This window comes from Aspergillus fumigatus, chromosome 3, assembly GCF_000002655.1.
Source record: "Aspergillus fumigatus Af293 chromosome 3, whole genome shotgun sequence".
Classification (NCBI taxonomy): Eukaryota; Fungi; Ascomycota; class Eurotiomycetes; order Eurotiales; family Aspergillaceae; genus Aspergillus; species Aspergillus fumigatus.
The window spans coordinates 1,804,513-1,820,035 of record NC_007196.1 but is presented as its reverse complement, the minus strand read 5'-3'; the positions used below and the strand labels follow the sequence as shown (position 1 = coordinate 1,820,035).

The following is a 15,523-nucleotide window of genomic DNA, read 5'->3' as shown; positions in this document are numbered from 1 at the left end:
CTCCGTGGGTCATAAGCCAAGACTGGCCCTCCCCGCTCCAATGACTTTCGAAGCACGCCCCAAGCCTCTACCGCAACGCACCCTGATTGCACAGGAATGGCAACACTGCCGTCATCTCTTCTGTTCCATCGCCATCTATCTAAGGTACTCCGTTGTATTTCAAGGCATCCTAGATATTCAACACTATCTTATCGCATTTAATCATTCACTTGAAAAGAACAGATAACCTGTTTATCGCCACTTAATACGGCGAATGCTAAATAGTACATGAACTAATAGCGAATCACTTTCACTCCTTGTATTTATCGCATACATCGGATTCCCAGGAAAATGGCCTTTAATCATCAAGCTGGAGATACTAGATTCACTGTCTTCATCCGTCTCCCATTCCCTAGAGGGGCCTTTATGGACCCTCCTCCTGCAAGTGCCGACGCTGATTCAAGCTTATACTCTGACTATCTGCTGACTTCCGACAGGTGGAATGGAACGCTGCCAAGGACCAGGCACTCTGGGATATGCTCTCACGTCCAGCCAAAGGGGATGACATAGACTGTGAGACAAATCTATCAATACAATGAAAAGGATTATCAGACTAATTCTCTTACAGGGAAAGCACTGTACTTCTCCATAAAACGCCAACATCTATAATCAACGTGCTAACAAACTGGCCGCTTCCAGAGCAGAAAGCTTCGATGTCACACTTCCGTTCCTCCTCCAGCAGGCAGCATGGCTTTATGACCGGCAGCTATCGCAAGTCCGCGCCCAAATGCGCAGAGTGGGCACCACCCACTCTACCTCACCGTCTCCAGCTCCTGGTTCCATGGCTGGGAGCGCAGCTCTAGGAGGCCAACAACCCAAAGGCATTTCCGCTACAGGTGGGTTCTTTGGCAACTCATTACTGGGAACAGTACGGTTAATGTCAGCTCAAGGTCAACGTGCACCCTCTCGTCTTGTCTCGCAGCCAAAGGATACGTTGCCGCAGCGGAGTAAGTTCTGTCCTTATTGCTCGTCATCAGTATAGTCCGATTATTGATGCCCATTTGACGAATGCAGCGACAGGTCCGCGCCGTACGAGCTCTACAACCACCATTAACCAACTAAAGAGTCAAAAGGAAATGTCTCGAAACGAAACGCCACCAGCTGACACGAAAGACACTAAATGGGAGGGATATGGCCGTCGCCCTTCGATAAACAGAAAGGAGCAGGCTGTGCAGGCTTTGCTGCAGAAATCTCCTACGCTTGAGGAAGAAGACCTCTCAAGTTCGGAGTCGGAGTCGGAGTCTGATTCCGATGGTGATGTTATGCTCAGCAGGACAGGACCACGGTTTAAGCGCTTTGGCAAACTCTCGACTCATCGGCCCGGTCTGAGAGATGACGAAGAAGACGAAGATGAATCTCCTGCTTTCCTGCCTTTGGCTCGTGAGAAGGAAGAGGCTCGACGTGAACCCTCCGGACAAGATCTGAACGCCACACTTCGTTTAGAAGCAGAGCATGCCGCGGCCCAGCGGAGGCGATTGTCGGAGCAAGAGAGCATTGCAAAAAAGCCAATTACAGCAGACTCGTCAACTAGCTCTGTTAGCTCTGGGCCGAATGTTCGTTTACGGCAAGGAGATAGTCGTCGAGTTCTACATCAATCAGGTGGAGCTTTCGGACCCCAAAAGACGGCTGAACCAGCTCGATCAAGTCCTAGGAGATCGATTGCTTCCGGCAAGGACTCTAGCGATACACCTAGCATGGGAAGTAGTTTCAGCGATCTCGACGGTAAGCTCGATGGGATTCCATTACAATTCTGGGTGTTCGCTCCTAACTATTGCCTCTACAGATGCCAGTGTCACACAGTCGGCGCTTGAAGAGGCCCTAATGAGTAACATGCAACACGGAGGAATGGCAAGTCGCATGAGTACTATCAGTCAGGCCCTACGAAGCAGGTATCTGTAGACGGAATGCTCCAGGTCAGACATTGTATGCTGTTGGGCAAGGTTGGAATACTAGTTGAATGAGCTTGTATCCAGCTCTGCATGGTGTGCCCTAGATGCTGACACGATACCTATTGTGAATTAAAACACTTCTACAAACGCTCCCTACCTTCACATTGCTTGAATCTTTCGAGAGCTATCACGTGAATGCGCGACCTGACGTCAGTCGGAGTGCGCTTCAAAGGCGGTGACAAGAGAAACTGAAGCCCTCTTCATCAGCCTCGGCGCAAGCAGCTGAGAAGCCGACAACTATCTCCGTGTTCTGTAGTACCAGCTAATTAACAGGTCATATCTCTGACCTACAGTCCTCTGAAGATCGAGTCATAGGGATCTAAAATTGGCACATAACAAGTTTTGGCGACAGGATTGGAAGTCTACTAGGTATGTTACTGATCATTTGATATTGGATTAATGGAGGGGCATTCTGTTGGGGTCACCCGCTCATGCTAACTGATTTCTCTGGTGGTTGAGGAACAGAGTCCCATCCATGCAGCGTCGATAACAGGTGCCTTTGATAACTTCGGGCTGGTCTTGATTCCATTTTATTAATTCCGCCCAACCGTATTCGTTCTTTGCGAGTCATCGTATCGAGTTGAGCGCTGTCAGTCAACATCAGCCCGGAATCATACTTGAAGTCTTAGGTGTCTTAATCAAAGTTAGATTGATCTGCTTTGCACTACTTAGACGGTGTTGATTCCTTAGCTATAGAGTGCCGTGCGATCAATAGCCCTTTAAAGAATTGGAGCAGTTTCGCAGCGAAGACCATCTACAATGGCGGCAGCAACAACAGAGGAAATGACGCCTGCAGAGCAAGAGTCTGTTTATTTCAACAACTACCCACCTCCGAAGAACCTCCCAAAACATGAAGCCCTCGCCAGAGCTTTTATCGAATATCACGCCGAAGCGAACAGGCGGCTGGTCCTGGTTACGTCCGGAGGCACAACTGTGCCCCTTGAGAACCAGACAGTGCGATTTATAGACAACTTCTCGGCTGGAACCAGAGGTGCAACTTCCGCCGAATATTTTCTCCAAGAAGGCTACGCGGTGATCTTCCTTCACCGGCAATTCAGTCTGCTACCATATTCACGGCATTACAGCCACTCGACGAACTGCTTCTTGGACTTTATGGATGAGGCTCCCCCATCAGGCTCGTCAGAGTCTGCCAATCCCGGCCATGGCCCTATAGTGGTGCGCAGTGAGTATCAGGACCAGATGCGGGACGTTTTGCGGAAGTACCGCTATGCCAAACAAAACAACTTATTATTGCTTCTGCCATTTACCACGATCTCGGAGTACTTGTTCGAGTTACGAATGTTGGCCAAGTTGATGAGACCACTGGGACCCAACGCATTATTCTACCTAGCCGCGGCTGTCAGCGACTTCTTCATTCCTCGAGAGCGGATGGCAGAGCACAAGATCCAGTCGTCCGAGCTTCCCGCACACCTTGACAATTCAAATTCCGTCGCGGGATCGGAAATATACACAGGTGGGCTGGAAACCCAGGCAGGAAACAGCAAGAAACTCGTGATCGGTCTGGACCCGGTGCCCAAGTTCCTGCATAGACTGGTGGACGGCTGGGCACCTGATGGAAGTATGGTTGTCTCCTTCAAGCTGGAAACCGATCCCAACCTGCTTGTCTACAAGGCGCGGACGGCGCTGAAGCGGTACTCACACCATCTGGTTATTGGCAACCTTCTCTCAACACGCAAATGGGAGGTCGTCTTTGTGACGCCAGATCCCCCATACGAACGCTGGATTCGGGTGCCCAAGTCGAGACGGAGCAAGAGCATCTCTGGTGCGGAAGATCAGGTGGGCCTGGCAGAGGCAGGGAGAGCGAGCGAATCGGCGAACCGTCCCAGTGGGGAAGCCCGAGAGGACAACGACCAGAAACCAGCAAGTGTTAACACTGCGGAGGGAGTGGAGATTGAGAGTCTGATCATCCCTGAGTTGGTGCAGCTGCACTCGAACATGATCGCCAAACAACAGGCAAAGCAACGGCCATGATACCTGAAGACGTCATCACAACGAAAAAACAATGGAGTAGTCCATAGATATTCTTCTCGATCAAATGTTAATTTAATGTCATTGTAGACTTCGTAAATCTGATACAATTACTCCTTACTATGTTGTTTCACGTCGTCCTTTGTCAAGTACTTGGCGTTGACGATCTGCCCCATCGTCCCATACAGATCATAGATTGGCCTTTCACTCTGGTTGCTTTGCTTTTCGAGTCAACATTCCAAAGTCTGCCCGGGCGACGATTCTCGGTACATTTATAAACAGGGAGCACAACAGGAGTACATGCGGGATATAATGAAGAAGAGAGATAAATGACTGGCTGTGCCTAAAATCAAGCCTTGTGGCAGTTTTGCAGCGTGGCAGATAATAAGGCATCCTTAAAAAAAGCAACTAAAGCTGACCCCACGGTTTTCCCAGGGGTTTCAGCTGGTGGAAACGCAACACATACGCGTCATTGACGGTTGCTGAGATCCTCCTCCAGTCAGTGGGCTGATCGTCCTCGCTACTACGTTGTTTTTCCTCTTCTCAACCTAGGTAAATGTCTGAAGCTGCTGCTTCCGTCACCAGTTCCACCTCGTCCCTTTTCTTCCCCTCCGCCTCCTCCCCAAACTCCCGCGACCGATCCGACAATATCGACCACTCAGACTAAGGTCTGAGATTGCGAGAAGATATGAAGAAAGACTAAAGGCAAGGCCGACGATTGTTGAGCGCTCGTCCTTCATAGCGCTCTTCGTTTCGCCCTTCACCCTGTCTCACCTGAAATCTCCGCACGAGGCTACAACTTATCCAGCCCTCCCAGCTTCGGCTGTACTCACGAGAATGCTCATCCCGCTCCGCTACCGTCGTCGCATCACTCTGATCTCTGCGGTGCTCGGACTGTTCCTTATATACCACTTCATTTCAATCAGACCGAATCTCCCGCGACCGTTGTCGACCGTCCGCAGCAACTTACAACAGCAACGACAACAACCAAAACAGAAGCCGGACACCCATTCCGACTGTCCTCTCCTTCCCGGCATCGAAGATGTTCTGGTGATTATGAAGACCGGCGTGACCGAAGCGCTTGACAAAGTCCCCGTGCACTTCGAGACCACCCTGCGCTGCATCCCCAACTACGTGATCTTCTCCGACTTTGAGGAAGAAATCGCGGGTGTGCGCATACACGATGCCTTACGCAACATGGACCCTGAGGTGAAACGCACAGTTCCCGACTTTGACCTCTACAATCGATTGCAGAAGCTCGGCAGAAAGGGTCTGGGAACGCAGGACTTCGCCGACGAGGCCAACTCAGCCATTGGGAAACCGAACAACCCAGGCTGGAAACTGGACAAGTGGAAATTCCTCCCCATGGTTCAGGAGACACTACGCCACAAGAATGACGCAAAGTGGTACGTCTTCATGGAAGCCGATACCTACTTCGCCTGGCCCACGCTGCTGGAATGGCTGTCAAACTACGACCCCCAGAAGCCGCTCTATATCGGCACCGAAACCCAGATCGCGGACGTCATCTTCGCGCACGGCGGATCCGGCTTCATCATCTCCCGACCTGCCCTGCAGCTCGCAGCGGACGAGTACGCAGCCCGCAGAGTCGAGCTCGACATGTTCACCGACGAGCACTGGGCCGGCGACTGCGTCCTCGGAAAGGTCCTGCTGGATGCCGGGGTCCCACTGACGTATTCCTGGCCTATTCTGCAGAACTCGAACATCCGCGAGCTCGATCCCTTTACAGCAGGCTTCTACCGCCAGCCTTGGTGCTTCCCTACCGTCGCTCTCCATCACCTCTCCTCACAGGACATCCGGAACCTGTGGGAATTCGAGCAGCGACGATGGAAGGTAAGATCACTCCTCGGCCTTGCAATGCTCAAAACATACAGGTGAACAAATGATTAACGGCTTTTCTAGTCCCACAAACGCCTCCTTCTACACTCTGACGTCTTCAAAGAGCTCATTTACCCTGAACTCTCCAACGTCCGCGACGGTTGGGATAATCTCTCCGGCGATGAACACGTTTCCGTCAACACATTCCAAGAATGTCAGTCTATCTGTCTCAATGATTCCACCTGTGTACAATTCGCACTTCGCGCGGGCTCGTGTTTCACCAGCAAGACGCCCAGGCTTGGCGTGGAGAGCACCGCCGTGCGATCGGGCTGGGTTATGAAGCGGATCGAGAGGATGATGGAGTCGGCGCCGTCATGTCCGAAGCCGGATTTCGGTCTATGACGCCGACAGCATGGCGATGAGATGGTAAAGGCTGAGCCTGTCATCTGGAACATCACTGCATTACTAGAGTTTGTATTTCTCTAGCTTCTCGTTCTTCCTCTTATCTCTGCTATCCTTGAACAGCGTCAGATTATACATTGGGCAGGCGTCTCTGGCGGTGAAGCATTAGGCTCAACAGGTTATACAATACTATTTCCATTAACAGGCATACTGTTGATTGAATTGATTCTCCGTTCCATTCCCTCATTCACAGCTGTATGCAATCTCTATCTCAAAGTCGGTTCCTGTCCGAAAACATGACGTGCTCCCGCATGCCTTACGCAAATCAGTACCCACAGCAGACCACTAAGGGCTGGATATTGCGTTCAGCCGACCGACCCTTAGTGGTGGACTGCTAGGGTCCTCAAGGCACTGGTCGATCCGCATAATGGTCAAGTTCATTGCCTTGACAAAGCGAATAACCTGTGGGAAATACTTGACCGTGCTCGGCTTTAGGTAATGCATCACAGCCAGGTTGCCCCCGCGCCTCACATCTCGATAGAAAGCCTCCAGCTGTCTTTCCGGAGTTTCGGTATCGCCCCAAAGCCAATCCTCAATGTCCACACTCCAGTTAACAATCTGAGGATCAGAGGTATACACTGCAAGCCGTTGTCGGGTTCTGGAGCCAATGGTTCCAAATGGTGGCCGGAAGTAGCGAGCTGCTGAACCCTTAGCTGGCATATTAAGCCAAAGCTTCGGACAAGGTCACCTACACTCAACTCCCAAGAAACTCCCGAATGCTCGGATATTCCTGATGATTTCGTCGTCGATGTCTTCGATGGCCTCCAAACCTTCCATCCTTCCACTATTGTCAGCGCTGGCAAGAGGTCTTGTAAGGGAGCTCACTTTCGATGTGTATTAGAGTGGAGGGCAATTTGATGGCCTCTCCTTAGCATTTCCCGGTACACTTGTGTGAAGTTGGTCTCCTCATCTCGGAGTCCTGATCCGACAACGAAGAAAGTCACCAGAATGTTCTCCTTCTGCAGGATAGCCATGACCTCTTGGGCGAAGCATGGTTGTCCATCGTCTATGCCGAAAGCAAAGGAATTGGGCCTTGTGCATCTAAGAACCATCCTACCGTTGGCTAGCCTGTTTGGCACTCGAAGACCCATTGGAAGCTCCGGCACAATTTCTACCTTGTATAATGTCAAGCTTTCCTTGGAGTAGAATCCATTGAAGGATATTGACAAGACTCTGGACTGATCAATGTGGAAATGTGAGAGAGGCACGTATATCTCATTGCCACTAGTATACCTGGACGCCTCCACTGAATCCCACGTCTCTGGGTATGGCTTCCGATAAGGGTCACAGTCCTCATTGTTCTGGTTGAGCGAGATGCTGAACTTGTTTGTTCCCGAAAACACAACATGAAGGTACTGGTCGCTGTACGGGAGTAAACTGAAACACTCCGCTGCTGCTAGCTGAGTGTGATAGTTGTGGTCGGGATCCGTTGGAAAGAATCGCACGTAACCGTTGCCATACTCAAAGGGTAGACCTTCTCCCGCACCGTGCCAGAATCCGAGATTGTTCCGCCATGCGTCGTTGAAAGTATCTATGACGAGCGGTGGTTGGTGGTGTAGTCCGTTAAGCAGAGATACTTTCCTGGTGTTGCGGGTGTTGTCGTTCGACTGCAGTCCGGCATGCTGCTGGCATGCAGAAATATTTGTGTTCTGCGTGGATGTGATCGATGGACTGGCATTAACCAGACTCATTAGGGAGAGTATGCTTATCAGCCCGGTCCATTTGAGATGGCCCTGGAGATCCATCGCGGCCATTGAAGCTGATTTTCCAAGATTAAAGCGCTTTTCAAAGGATAATGATACTCAAGGTTCCCGAGTCCGAACAGGCGCTCGGGATAAGAAGTACGATATCCTAGGACTGTAGAGGAATGGGAGAGGAGATCAAGAGGAATCGCATTGTCTGCGTCTTGTTGGTGTGCATCTACGAGAAAGGAAAGAATCAACCACCTTATGCCCCAGAAAGGGAGTCGCGCTCTCTTCCTCGCTGGAGAAACTATGTGGTATACTTGAAGCGAATCTACACATATTGAATCACGAACAGCAGAACAAGTCAAATCATCATTCATCAGAATATGTCTGCCCGAACAAGATACTAGCTAGCCATCCTTTGACGGTCCCTAGACTCCCCGAAGATCCTGCGGAAATCTAGACAGATTTATCATCGTACCCCCAGAGGTCAGAGTTGGAAGATAATCCATCAGTAATCTTCACTGGACTTCCGAGGCACAGCTGAGGTCCAAAAAGACAGCCTGCCAGTAATAGACGACATACTAGGGAAAGCAAGAGTAATGTAGCTTGCAGCACAGAGAACCCTGCTCCGCGCTGATGTTATGAGATCGAGCGGCGTCAGCCATCCCCTTGTCTGGTCAAAGCGTCAAGGAACAGTGATCCGGCCAGAAAGTCTCCTACCCAGTCTCAGTCACTCATCAAGCACAAGATCAATTGCGCGGCAGCTCCATGAGAGACGGAGAGGGCCAAGAAAGGGTGGATCTCTTTCTCAAGTCACTCCCAGTCGGTAGAGACAGGGGCATCGTCGCTGGATGATTCCATGGGGATGCCACTCCAGACAGTTCCAGCATCATCATTATTGGTGATTACGTTGTCGTCGCCATCGGCAGCCTCGTCATCTGTATCGTCGTCGAACTTCACCACGTCATCGGCAGGTTTATAGGACTCAAGGAAATCGGGGACCTTCTGGCCGGTTTCAATCAAGATCTTCACGAGGTCGGGGGCGATATCGGAGTTTTTGTCATTGTAAAAGGAGGTTGCAAGGCCTTCGTTGCCAATGCGTGCAGTACGTCCTGTGGACCGTTAGCTGGCAGACCAAGATAGTGTACGTAGCCGATATGCTCACCAATACGATGAATATACTCAGTGATGCCACCATGGGCGGCACTCGGCAAATCGAAATTGACGACGTGCATAACGTTCTTGATGTCAAGTCCACGAGCCGAGACGCCAGTGGCCACCATGATAGGGCATCTAGCACTTCGGAAGGAACGCCTGTTGATGGATCAGCACTAGCTTCGCTTCATTGGAGAGAAGTAACTCACAGAGCATCCTCACGTTCACGCTGAGTCCGATCGGAATGGATAGAGGTGCTCGGAAGACCCATGTTGTATAGAAAATCATCGAGAAAATCGGCCTGAATTTTCGTGTTGACAAAGATCAAGGTCCGCGATGGCGGCATTGCCAGAAGAAGGTCGTAAAGGCATTGCTTTTTAAGGTGATCCTCGGCATAGATGATCTATACATTTTTAGTATCGCTTCCGGCTCGCTTTGGGCCTTCAATTTGCTTACGGTCTGATCGACGTTTATGTGGGTGCTGCCAGGGCGTCCAATGCGGATACGAACATGGTCTTCCGCAAGGAATTTGCGGGCCAAACGACGACATTCGCGGTTGAAGGTTGCAGAGAACATCATGTAACGATGATCTGCATCCTCGTTCACGTCTTCTGGCAGTCAGCATAATAGTAAAGAAAAGGACAAACAGTGATTTCACACCTCCGCCAGACATGATTCTGGTGAAGTCGGATTCCCAGTCCGAGAGAAGAAGCTCATCGGCTTCATCGATGATGGTATACCTTACAGAACTGGTTAGTTTGAAAGTAAATAATTAAGAGGATATTACTTACTTGACCCGGCGAAGAGAAAGGACATGAGGCTTGTCCATAAAGTCCAGCAGTCTGCCTGGAGTACCGATGAGAATGTCACAGCCCTTCTGGAGTTCCTCACGCTGCTCACGCACGGGAGCGCCACCGTAAACGACGCAGGGGCGCAACATAGAGCGATAGCATAGACGACGAGCCTCGTCGAAAATCTGAGTGGATAATTCTCTGGTTGGTGCAACGATAAGCACCAGTGGCTCGGCACGAACAGCATCGACTGAAGGATCAAAGCCGTTGGCCAAGTTAGGACGGGGGGCTGCTAGCTTTTTGGCCTTGCCCATAAGCTGGGAAAGCACAGGAATCAGAAAAGCTGCCGTTTTACCAGAACCTAACTCGTTGGTTTTGTTAGTCGTGTTAGACGAGGGGTATCAGCTCTCATACTCACCCGTCTGGGCAATGGCAATCAGATCATGACCGGTAAGAACAGCAGGAATGGCGTAGGCCTGGATAGGCGTTGGGACCTCATAGTTGCATAGACGAATGTTCTCGCGCATAATAGGATGGAGACCAGCGTCGTCAAACTTGGAGTCGTCGAATACTGAGTACGGATATATCATAACTAGGGACGGCAACAACTTACGTTCTTGACTGGGTGAGGACGCTCTCTACTTTCAGCAATGACATCGATCTTCTGTAGACTTCGCCGGGTCAGCTGGAAAGTCCTCATTGATTCATGAAGATATCCACATACTTGCCAATCTTGAGGCCAGCACGATTGATGAACTCGTTACGGAACAACATATCCTCGAGTTCTTTGTTGGGAGGACCGACATCACCGAACTCATCGTTCCATTCATACTTAGCAGCTTTGGCAGCCCACTCCGGGATTTCACTTTGTTCAGTGACCTCTTCCGGCTTCTCAGCAGAACCACTGTTGTACTTGGTGTAGTCGTACTGCTCGGGTAGAACCCATCCCTTCTCACGAGCGAGATTGGAAGCTTCGACGTTTTTGTTTATCTTTTCGCCGGTCACTTCCTTGAGCGCATTGCTAATGTCCGTGACATCGAAGCTCTCCATTCTGACAAGGTGATCGATACTTAGGAACTTAGAAGGCGTATGGAAGCCTAAAACGCATAAATATGTCAGAAATTCTCCTTAAAACACAATAACGGACGCCAATGACATAATGCATGCTCAAGGTATGATAAAAGGACTTGGCCACAGGGAAAGAGAATCAATAAACGCTGAGTAGGAAATGGTGATACAGGGTGATGATAAGAGAGATATGAAGAGAGAGAGAGCAGCTGAGCGCAACAAAGCGAGGGAGACATCTCACCTAGCAGAAATCGCTTACCACACTGATAGAAGATGATCAGAAGACTATGACGATTCACACTCAAAAGTAGAGCACTGTATGAGCTTCTTCACAGAGGATGGATGAGGAGGAAAGAAGGAGATCGAATTTCTCTCAGAGGAAGATGGGAGACTGAAGAAATCAAAACAAACACCAGCTACAGAAGCTACCGGAATAGTAGAGAGCAGAGTCGCCGACTAAGCGGACCCGTTACCCAACCTGACGCGTCCTGGTGATGCAGGTCTTTCTTCTGTCAGTTGTTCTGTGTTTCTTTGAATGCGATTGTCTGGATTGCAGGCTCAAAAAAAGAGAGAGCCACTACTAGAGCGTAACAACTGGAGCGGCTGGAGAAGGCAAAGGAAGTTGTAGAAGGCAATGAGTCAGCTAGGAATATAATGAATGCAGTGAGCACTGCATCTTCCATAGAGTGGAAGCCCAACTCGCTGTATGTGATCCTGGAATACCGTGAATATAGGGAAATAGAGGAATAGAAGGCTCACTATGGCTTCTCATAGTCACTGGAGCTGGTTGATGCTTCCAAATGTCTTTTCCCCACACTGACAACCGTTATGATACATGGAAGCATGGTAGCAGAAGGATAGAGGAGGATAGACAATCAAATCAGACGACTGATGGTCTTGCCCAATATTCTCAGCCTACATCTGATATGCAGGTAGCCATCTGTTTCGTTTACATGCGGGTTGGCATGTCTTTGGCTTTTCTCAACAGTGAAACAATCTGTAGTTCAATACAGTAGACTCCGGGAGAAGCCAGCCTGAATTCTTCGTGAGCGTAGAGCTTACATTATGACTGGTCTGTGTCTGCTAGATTCCAGCAAACGGTGAAGCAAACCAAATACGGTGTTCAGTCCTGGAAGGAGAGCAATTGGCGTCATTCTCCGTCGTTCCGCTGGCCAAAAATCTTATCTGCCCATATTTTTTGATATATCTTGGGCCTTGATATAGCGGACAAAGAATCTGTATGAGCGCTCCTGGTAGATTGAATGGACTATGACCTCTACTTCGTCCGATATATCCGCGAAGAATACAGTTACATGATGCTGCCATCAGTTGCTTCAGTAAGTTGGACCGACTAGAAACAGTATCTCTAGTAAGCACGTTAAACAGATCAAACTTTCATCGAATCTGAGAACATATCCCATGCTACTTATGATCAACTGAGGTATCCCGAGTTAGATTGGGGGTGGTAGTGCAAGCCAAGCATGTAAGTAGACGGGCTGATGCCTCAGGCCTTCGAAACAGGACCAATTGGCGATAGACATCATGAATCTAGGAGCGGAAGGAGAAGATCACATCCTTAACAGATCCATCACTACCTATCTACTCCGTATGATCGGACAAAAAAATGTCGTTTACATTTCAGCAACCCTCCGGCAATAACCATATGGAGCTCTGTGGCAGTTCCTCCCACCGAAGTAAGGATTGGGATGCTCCGCGGCTCCGCCCCATCAAGTACTACCCTACTAACTCTTTGGTTCCACTCAACCACCTAAAGCGGGCAGAAGGAGATATACGCTGTAGTGGTTATCACGGCGTCCCTTTACTCCGAGATGGGTCACCAGTGTTCTTTTAAGCTTCTGCGGATAAGGACACTGAACTTGTAATCACTCCCCTTTCTCACAGTTGTTGAGACTTCACCATGTCCATGTCCTCCCCAAAATCCAATTCGGTCGGCCCAGATGCGGTCGCACCTAAGCGTGTGACCAACTCATTCACAGAGCGAACCGGCCGGCTTGAACGAGCTATCACCAACCCTGGAGCTGTCAAGATCAACGTCAAAGGTGCTTTCATTGTCGACGAAGAGCCCCGGTCGAAAAGTCCCGCGTCATCGACGGACGGCGTTCACTACGAGAGCCAGGATATTCGTCTACCTCATCATACTGGCCTCGTGAGCCATGTCGCTGTCGATGTGAGTGCCTCTCTTTTTTTTCCGCGCTTCCCCGCAGAATCATCACCCCGCAATCGTGAACGAAAAAAAATAGTCGAGCACGCGCATACATCTAAATGAAAGACAAATTCTCTGACCTTTCTACTTTTGCAAAATATATAGATTGGAGGCTCGCTGGCGAAGCTGGTATATTTTACCAAGGAATTGGACTCTCCTGACAACGGTGGTCGCCTGAATTTCATCAACTTTGAGACTCACCGGATCGATTTGTGCATTGACTTCATCCGGCAATTAAAAGATGAACATGAGAGGCTCAATGGCCCCTCTAGGGATGAGTTGTGTGTCGTCGCTACAGGAGGAGGTGCCTACAAGTACTACGATAAGCTGAAAGAGACGCTGAAAGTGAACATCATACGGGAAGACGAAATGGAATGCCTCATAACAGGTCAGTCTACTGGATAATCTCATTCTTTGCATATCAGGAGCGAAAACTCAACCACCTCCTGCCCCAGGACTTGACTTCTTTATTACCGAGATTCCGAATGAAGTGTTTACATACAGCGAAGCCGAGCCGATGCAGTTTGCCGAGGCCCGACCGGATGTTTACCCGTACCTATTAGTCAACATTGGTTCAGGAGTATCAATGATCAAAGTATCTGGCCCAAAGCAATTTGAGCGTGTCGGTGGTACTCACCTTGGCGGTGGCACATTCTGGGGCCTGATGTCGTTGCTGACCGGTACTCGGAACTTTGACGACATGCTGGCTATGGCGGACCGGGGCGACAACAGTGGGGTGGACATGTTAGTTGGCGATATCTATGGCATGGACTATAGCAAGATCGGACTTAAGAGCACTGCCATTGCTAGTACATTTGGCAAGGTCCTTCGTTTACAAAATGCTGCCGAGCGACATGCGGAGGATGGGGAAGGTCTCTGCAATGGCGGCCCTGAGCAACAAAATGGTGAAGTCAAGTTTCGTCATGAAGACATGAGCCGAAGCTTGCTGTATGCTATCAGGTACGTTCCTGGCTTGTCGTCAATGACCCACCAATGAGCAGTCGGCGCTGACAGCATTCAGTAACAACATTGGGCAGATTGCCTACTTACAATCTGAGAAGCACCAGGTTAAGCACATATACTTTGGAGGCTCGTTTATTCGGGGGCATCACCAGACGATGAATACATTGTCGTATGCCATCCGATTCTGGTCTAAGGGTGAGAAACAAGCCTACTTCCTACGCCATGAAGGCTACCTCGGCGCTGTTGGTGCATTTCTCAGGAGGCAACCAGAGAACTGGGGTCGCAGAAATAGTATTCATGACGCATCTTCCGCAATTCAGGCGGCAAAGGAAGCCATCCCCAAGAAAGATGAAGGGTTGAGCTCAACGTAGCTCGAGAGACCCACCTCAGCACACCCACCCGGTTACCAATATTTGCTTGTCTCATTTCTTTGATACCCGTCCATTGTCTGTGTTCCTGCCTAAGTTGTTCATACATTGCAAGCCCTACCGATCGACCATGCTCGTTCAAACTGTTCTCTTACCTGAAACACCCTCTCCAACCCTCTGAAATACTCATTAGCCATCATCTGTGAGCGTTTGTTCAGCGTCATTCAGTGTTTTGACGTTTTCTTTTCACTTGTATCCTTTCCCCGCCGGCCTCATTGAGATCTGTTGAAGTGAGATCAACCGGATCTCTCACCTGCTCCTCACCTACCTGCATCCATACAGTTTGGCTATCCTAGACATTGCTTCCACTATCACTACAGTCATACCTATCATGCTCACCTACTACCTTTGTTATCCTTATTTGGGCTGCTTGATATTGGAATAGACTTTTAGCATACCTGCTTGATGACACAGAGGGAACCTGGTGTTCTATTACTAGATCTTAATCTTAAGATGACTCTTGCGTCATGAATGGTCGAGTGCCAACGTGGCCCTGATTACTTTCGTATGTACTTAAGCAGTAATACTGAATTGCTGTGGCATGATATTGTGATTGATCTCACTTCTCTTTCATGATCAGTCTTCTGCCAAAGCCCCTTGCGCTCCGAGGGCAAAATCCTTGTCTTACTACAGATGGACTGAAATTAGTTAAGTTACCGTAACCTGTAAAGTCAGCTCTGAGTAGTACCTTAGTGGATGTCAAATGGTTCAACATCAACATAAATTACCTTAATGCAGATGCTTATTAAGGGCAAGTTATGGATGACTGTATAAACATCAAACATGAGTCTTCTCACAACACCAAAACTCTTGTTCAGCAATCGAAACACCTCAAAATCAGTTTTCAGCAGACTGGGTATTGTTTTTAGGTTACAAACTCTGGTGACCGACCCCTTCATAACGCATACTGTAGACCAATGTTCAAAGGGTC

The 15,523-nt window shown here is 49.4% G+C and overlaps 6 protein-coding genes across 6 annotated transcripts; 4 read left to right on the top strand and 2 right to left on the bottom strand.

The window, feature by feature from the left end:
• Positions 1-78: 78 nt before the first annotated feature.
• Positions 79-2,085, top strand: AFUA_3G07240 (uncharacterized protein). Its single transcript, XM_077804357.1, has 7 exons — positions 79-420; positions 477-552; positions 608-617; positions 679-875; positions 930-986; positions 1,054-1,761; positions 1,823-2,085. Exons 1-7 carry the CDS (start codon positions 331-333, stop codon positions 1,936-1,938), a joined length of 1,254 nt encoding a protein of 417 aa, XP_077660513.1. The 5' UTR covers positions 79-330; the 3' UTR covers positions 1,939-2,085.
• Positions 2,086-2,747: 662 nt separating this feature from the next.
• Positions 2,748-3,980, top strand: AFUA_3G07230 (phosphopantothenate--cysteine ligase CAB2; the record flags this gene model as incomplete). The annotated part of the gene is made up of 1 exon (XM_749791.1): positions 2,748-3,980. The coding sequence occupies one exon, from the start codon at positions 2,748-2,750 to the stop codon at positions 3,978-3,980; it is 1,233 nt and encodes a 410-aa protein (XP_754884.1).
• An 834-nt stretch (positions 3,981-4,814) lies between these two features.
• On the top strand, positions 4,815-6,215 carry AFUA_3G07220 (glycosyltransferase family 31 protein; the record flags this gene model as incomplete). Its single annotated transcript, XM_749792.1, has 2 exons — positions 4,815-5,828; positions 5,898-6,215. The coding sequence occupies 2 exons, from the start codon at positions 4,815-4,817 to the stop codon at positions 6,213-6,215; spliced, it is 1,332 nt and encodes a 443-aa protein (XP_754885.1).
• A 345-nt stretch (positions 6,216-6,560) lies between these two features.
• On the bottom strand, positions 6,561-8,020 carry AFUA_3G07210 (polysaccharide deacetylase family protein; the record flags this gene model as incomplete). The annotated part of the gene is made up of 3 exons (XM_749793.1): positions 6,561-6,913; positions 6,968-7,053; positions 7,101-8,020. 3 exons carry the CDS (start codon positions 8,018-8,020, stop codon positions 6,561-6,563), a joined length of 1,359 nt encoding a protein of 452 aa, XP_754886.1.
• A 756-nt stretch (positions 8,021-8,776) lies between these two features.
• AFUA_3G07200 (DEAD/DEAH box helicase) lies at positions 8,777-11,252 on the bottom strand (the record flags this gene model as incomplete). The annotated part of the gene is made up of 10 exons (XM_077804356.1): positions 11,219-11,252; positions 10,634-11,006; positions 10,523-10,580; positions 10,328-10,463; positions 9,910-10,270; positions 9,779-9,858; positions 9,575-9,726; positions 9,328-9,521; positions 9,129-9,277; positions 8,777-9,075 (listed from the first exon to the last, which is right to left on the bottom strand). Exons 2-10 carry the CDS (start codon positions 10,957-10,959, stop codon positions 8,777-8,779), a joined length of 1,755 nt encoding a protein of 584 aa, XP_077660512.1. The 5' UTR covers positions 10,960-11,006; positions 11,219-11,252.
• Positions 11,253-12,123: 871 nt separating this feature from the next.
• Positions 12,124-15,064, top strand: AFUA_3G07180 (pantothenate kinase). Its single transcript, XM_749795.2, has 4 exons — positions 12,124-13,165; positions 13,307-13,589; positions 13,657-14,161; positions 14,223-15,064. Exons 1-4 carry the CDS (start codon positions 12,896-12,898, stop codon positions 14,533-14,535), a joined length of 1,371 nt encoding a protein of 456 aa, XP_754888.1. The 5' UTR covers positions 12,124-12,895; the 3' UTR covers positions 14,536-15,064.
• The last annotated feature ends 459 nt before the right edge of the window (positions 15,065-15,523 follow it).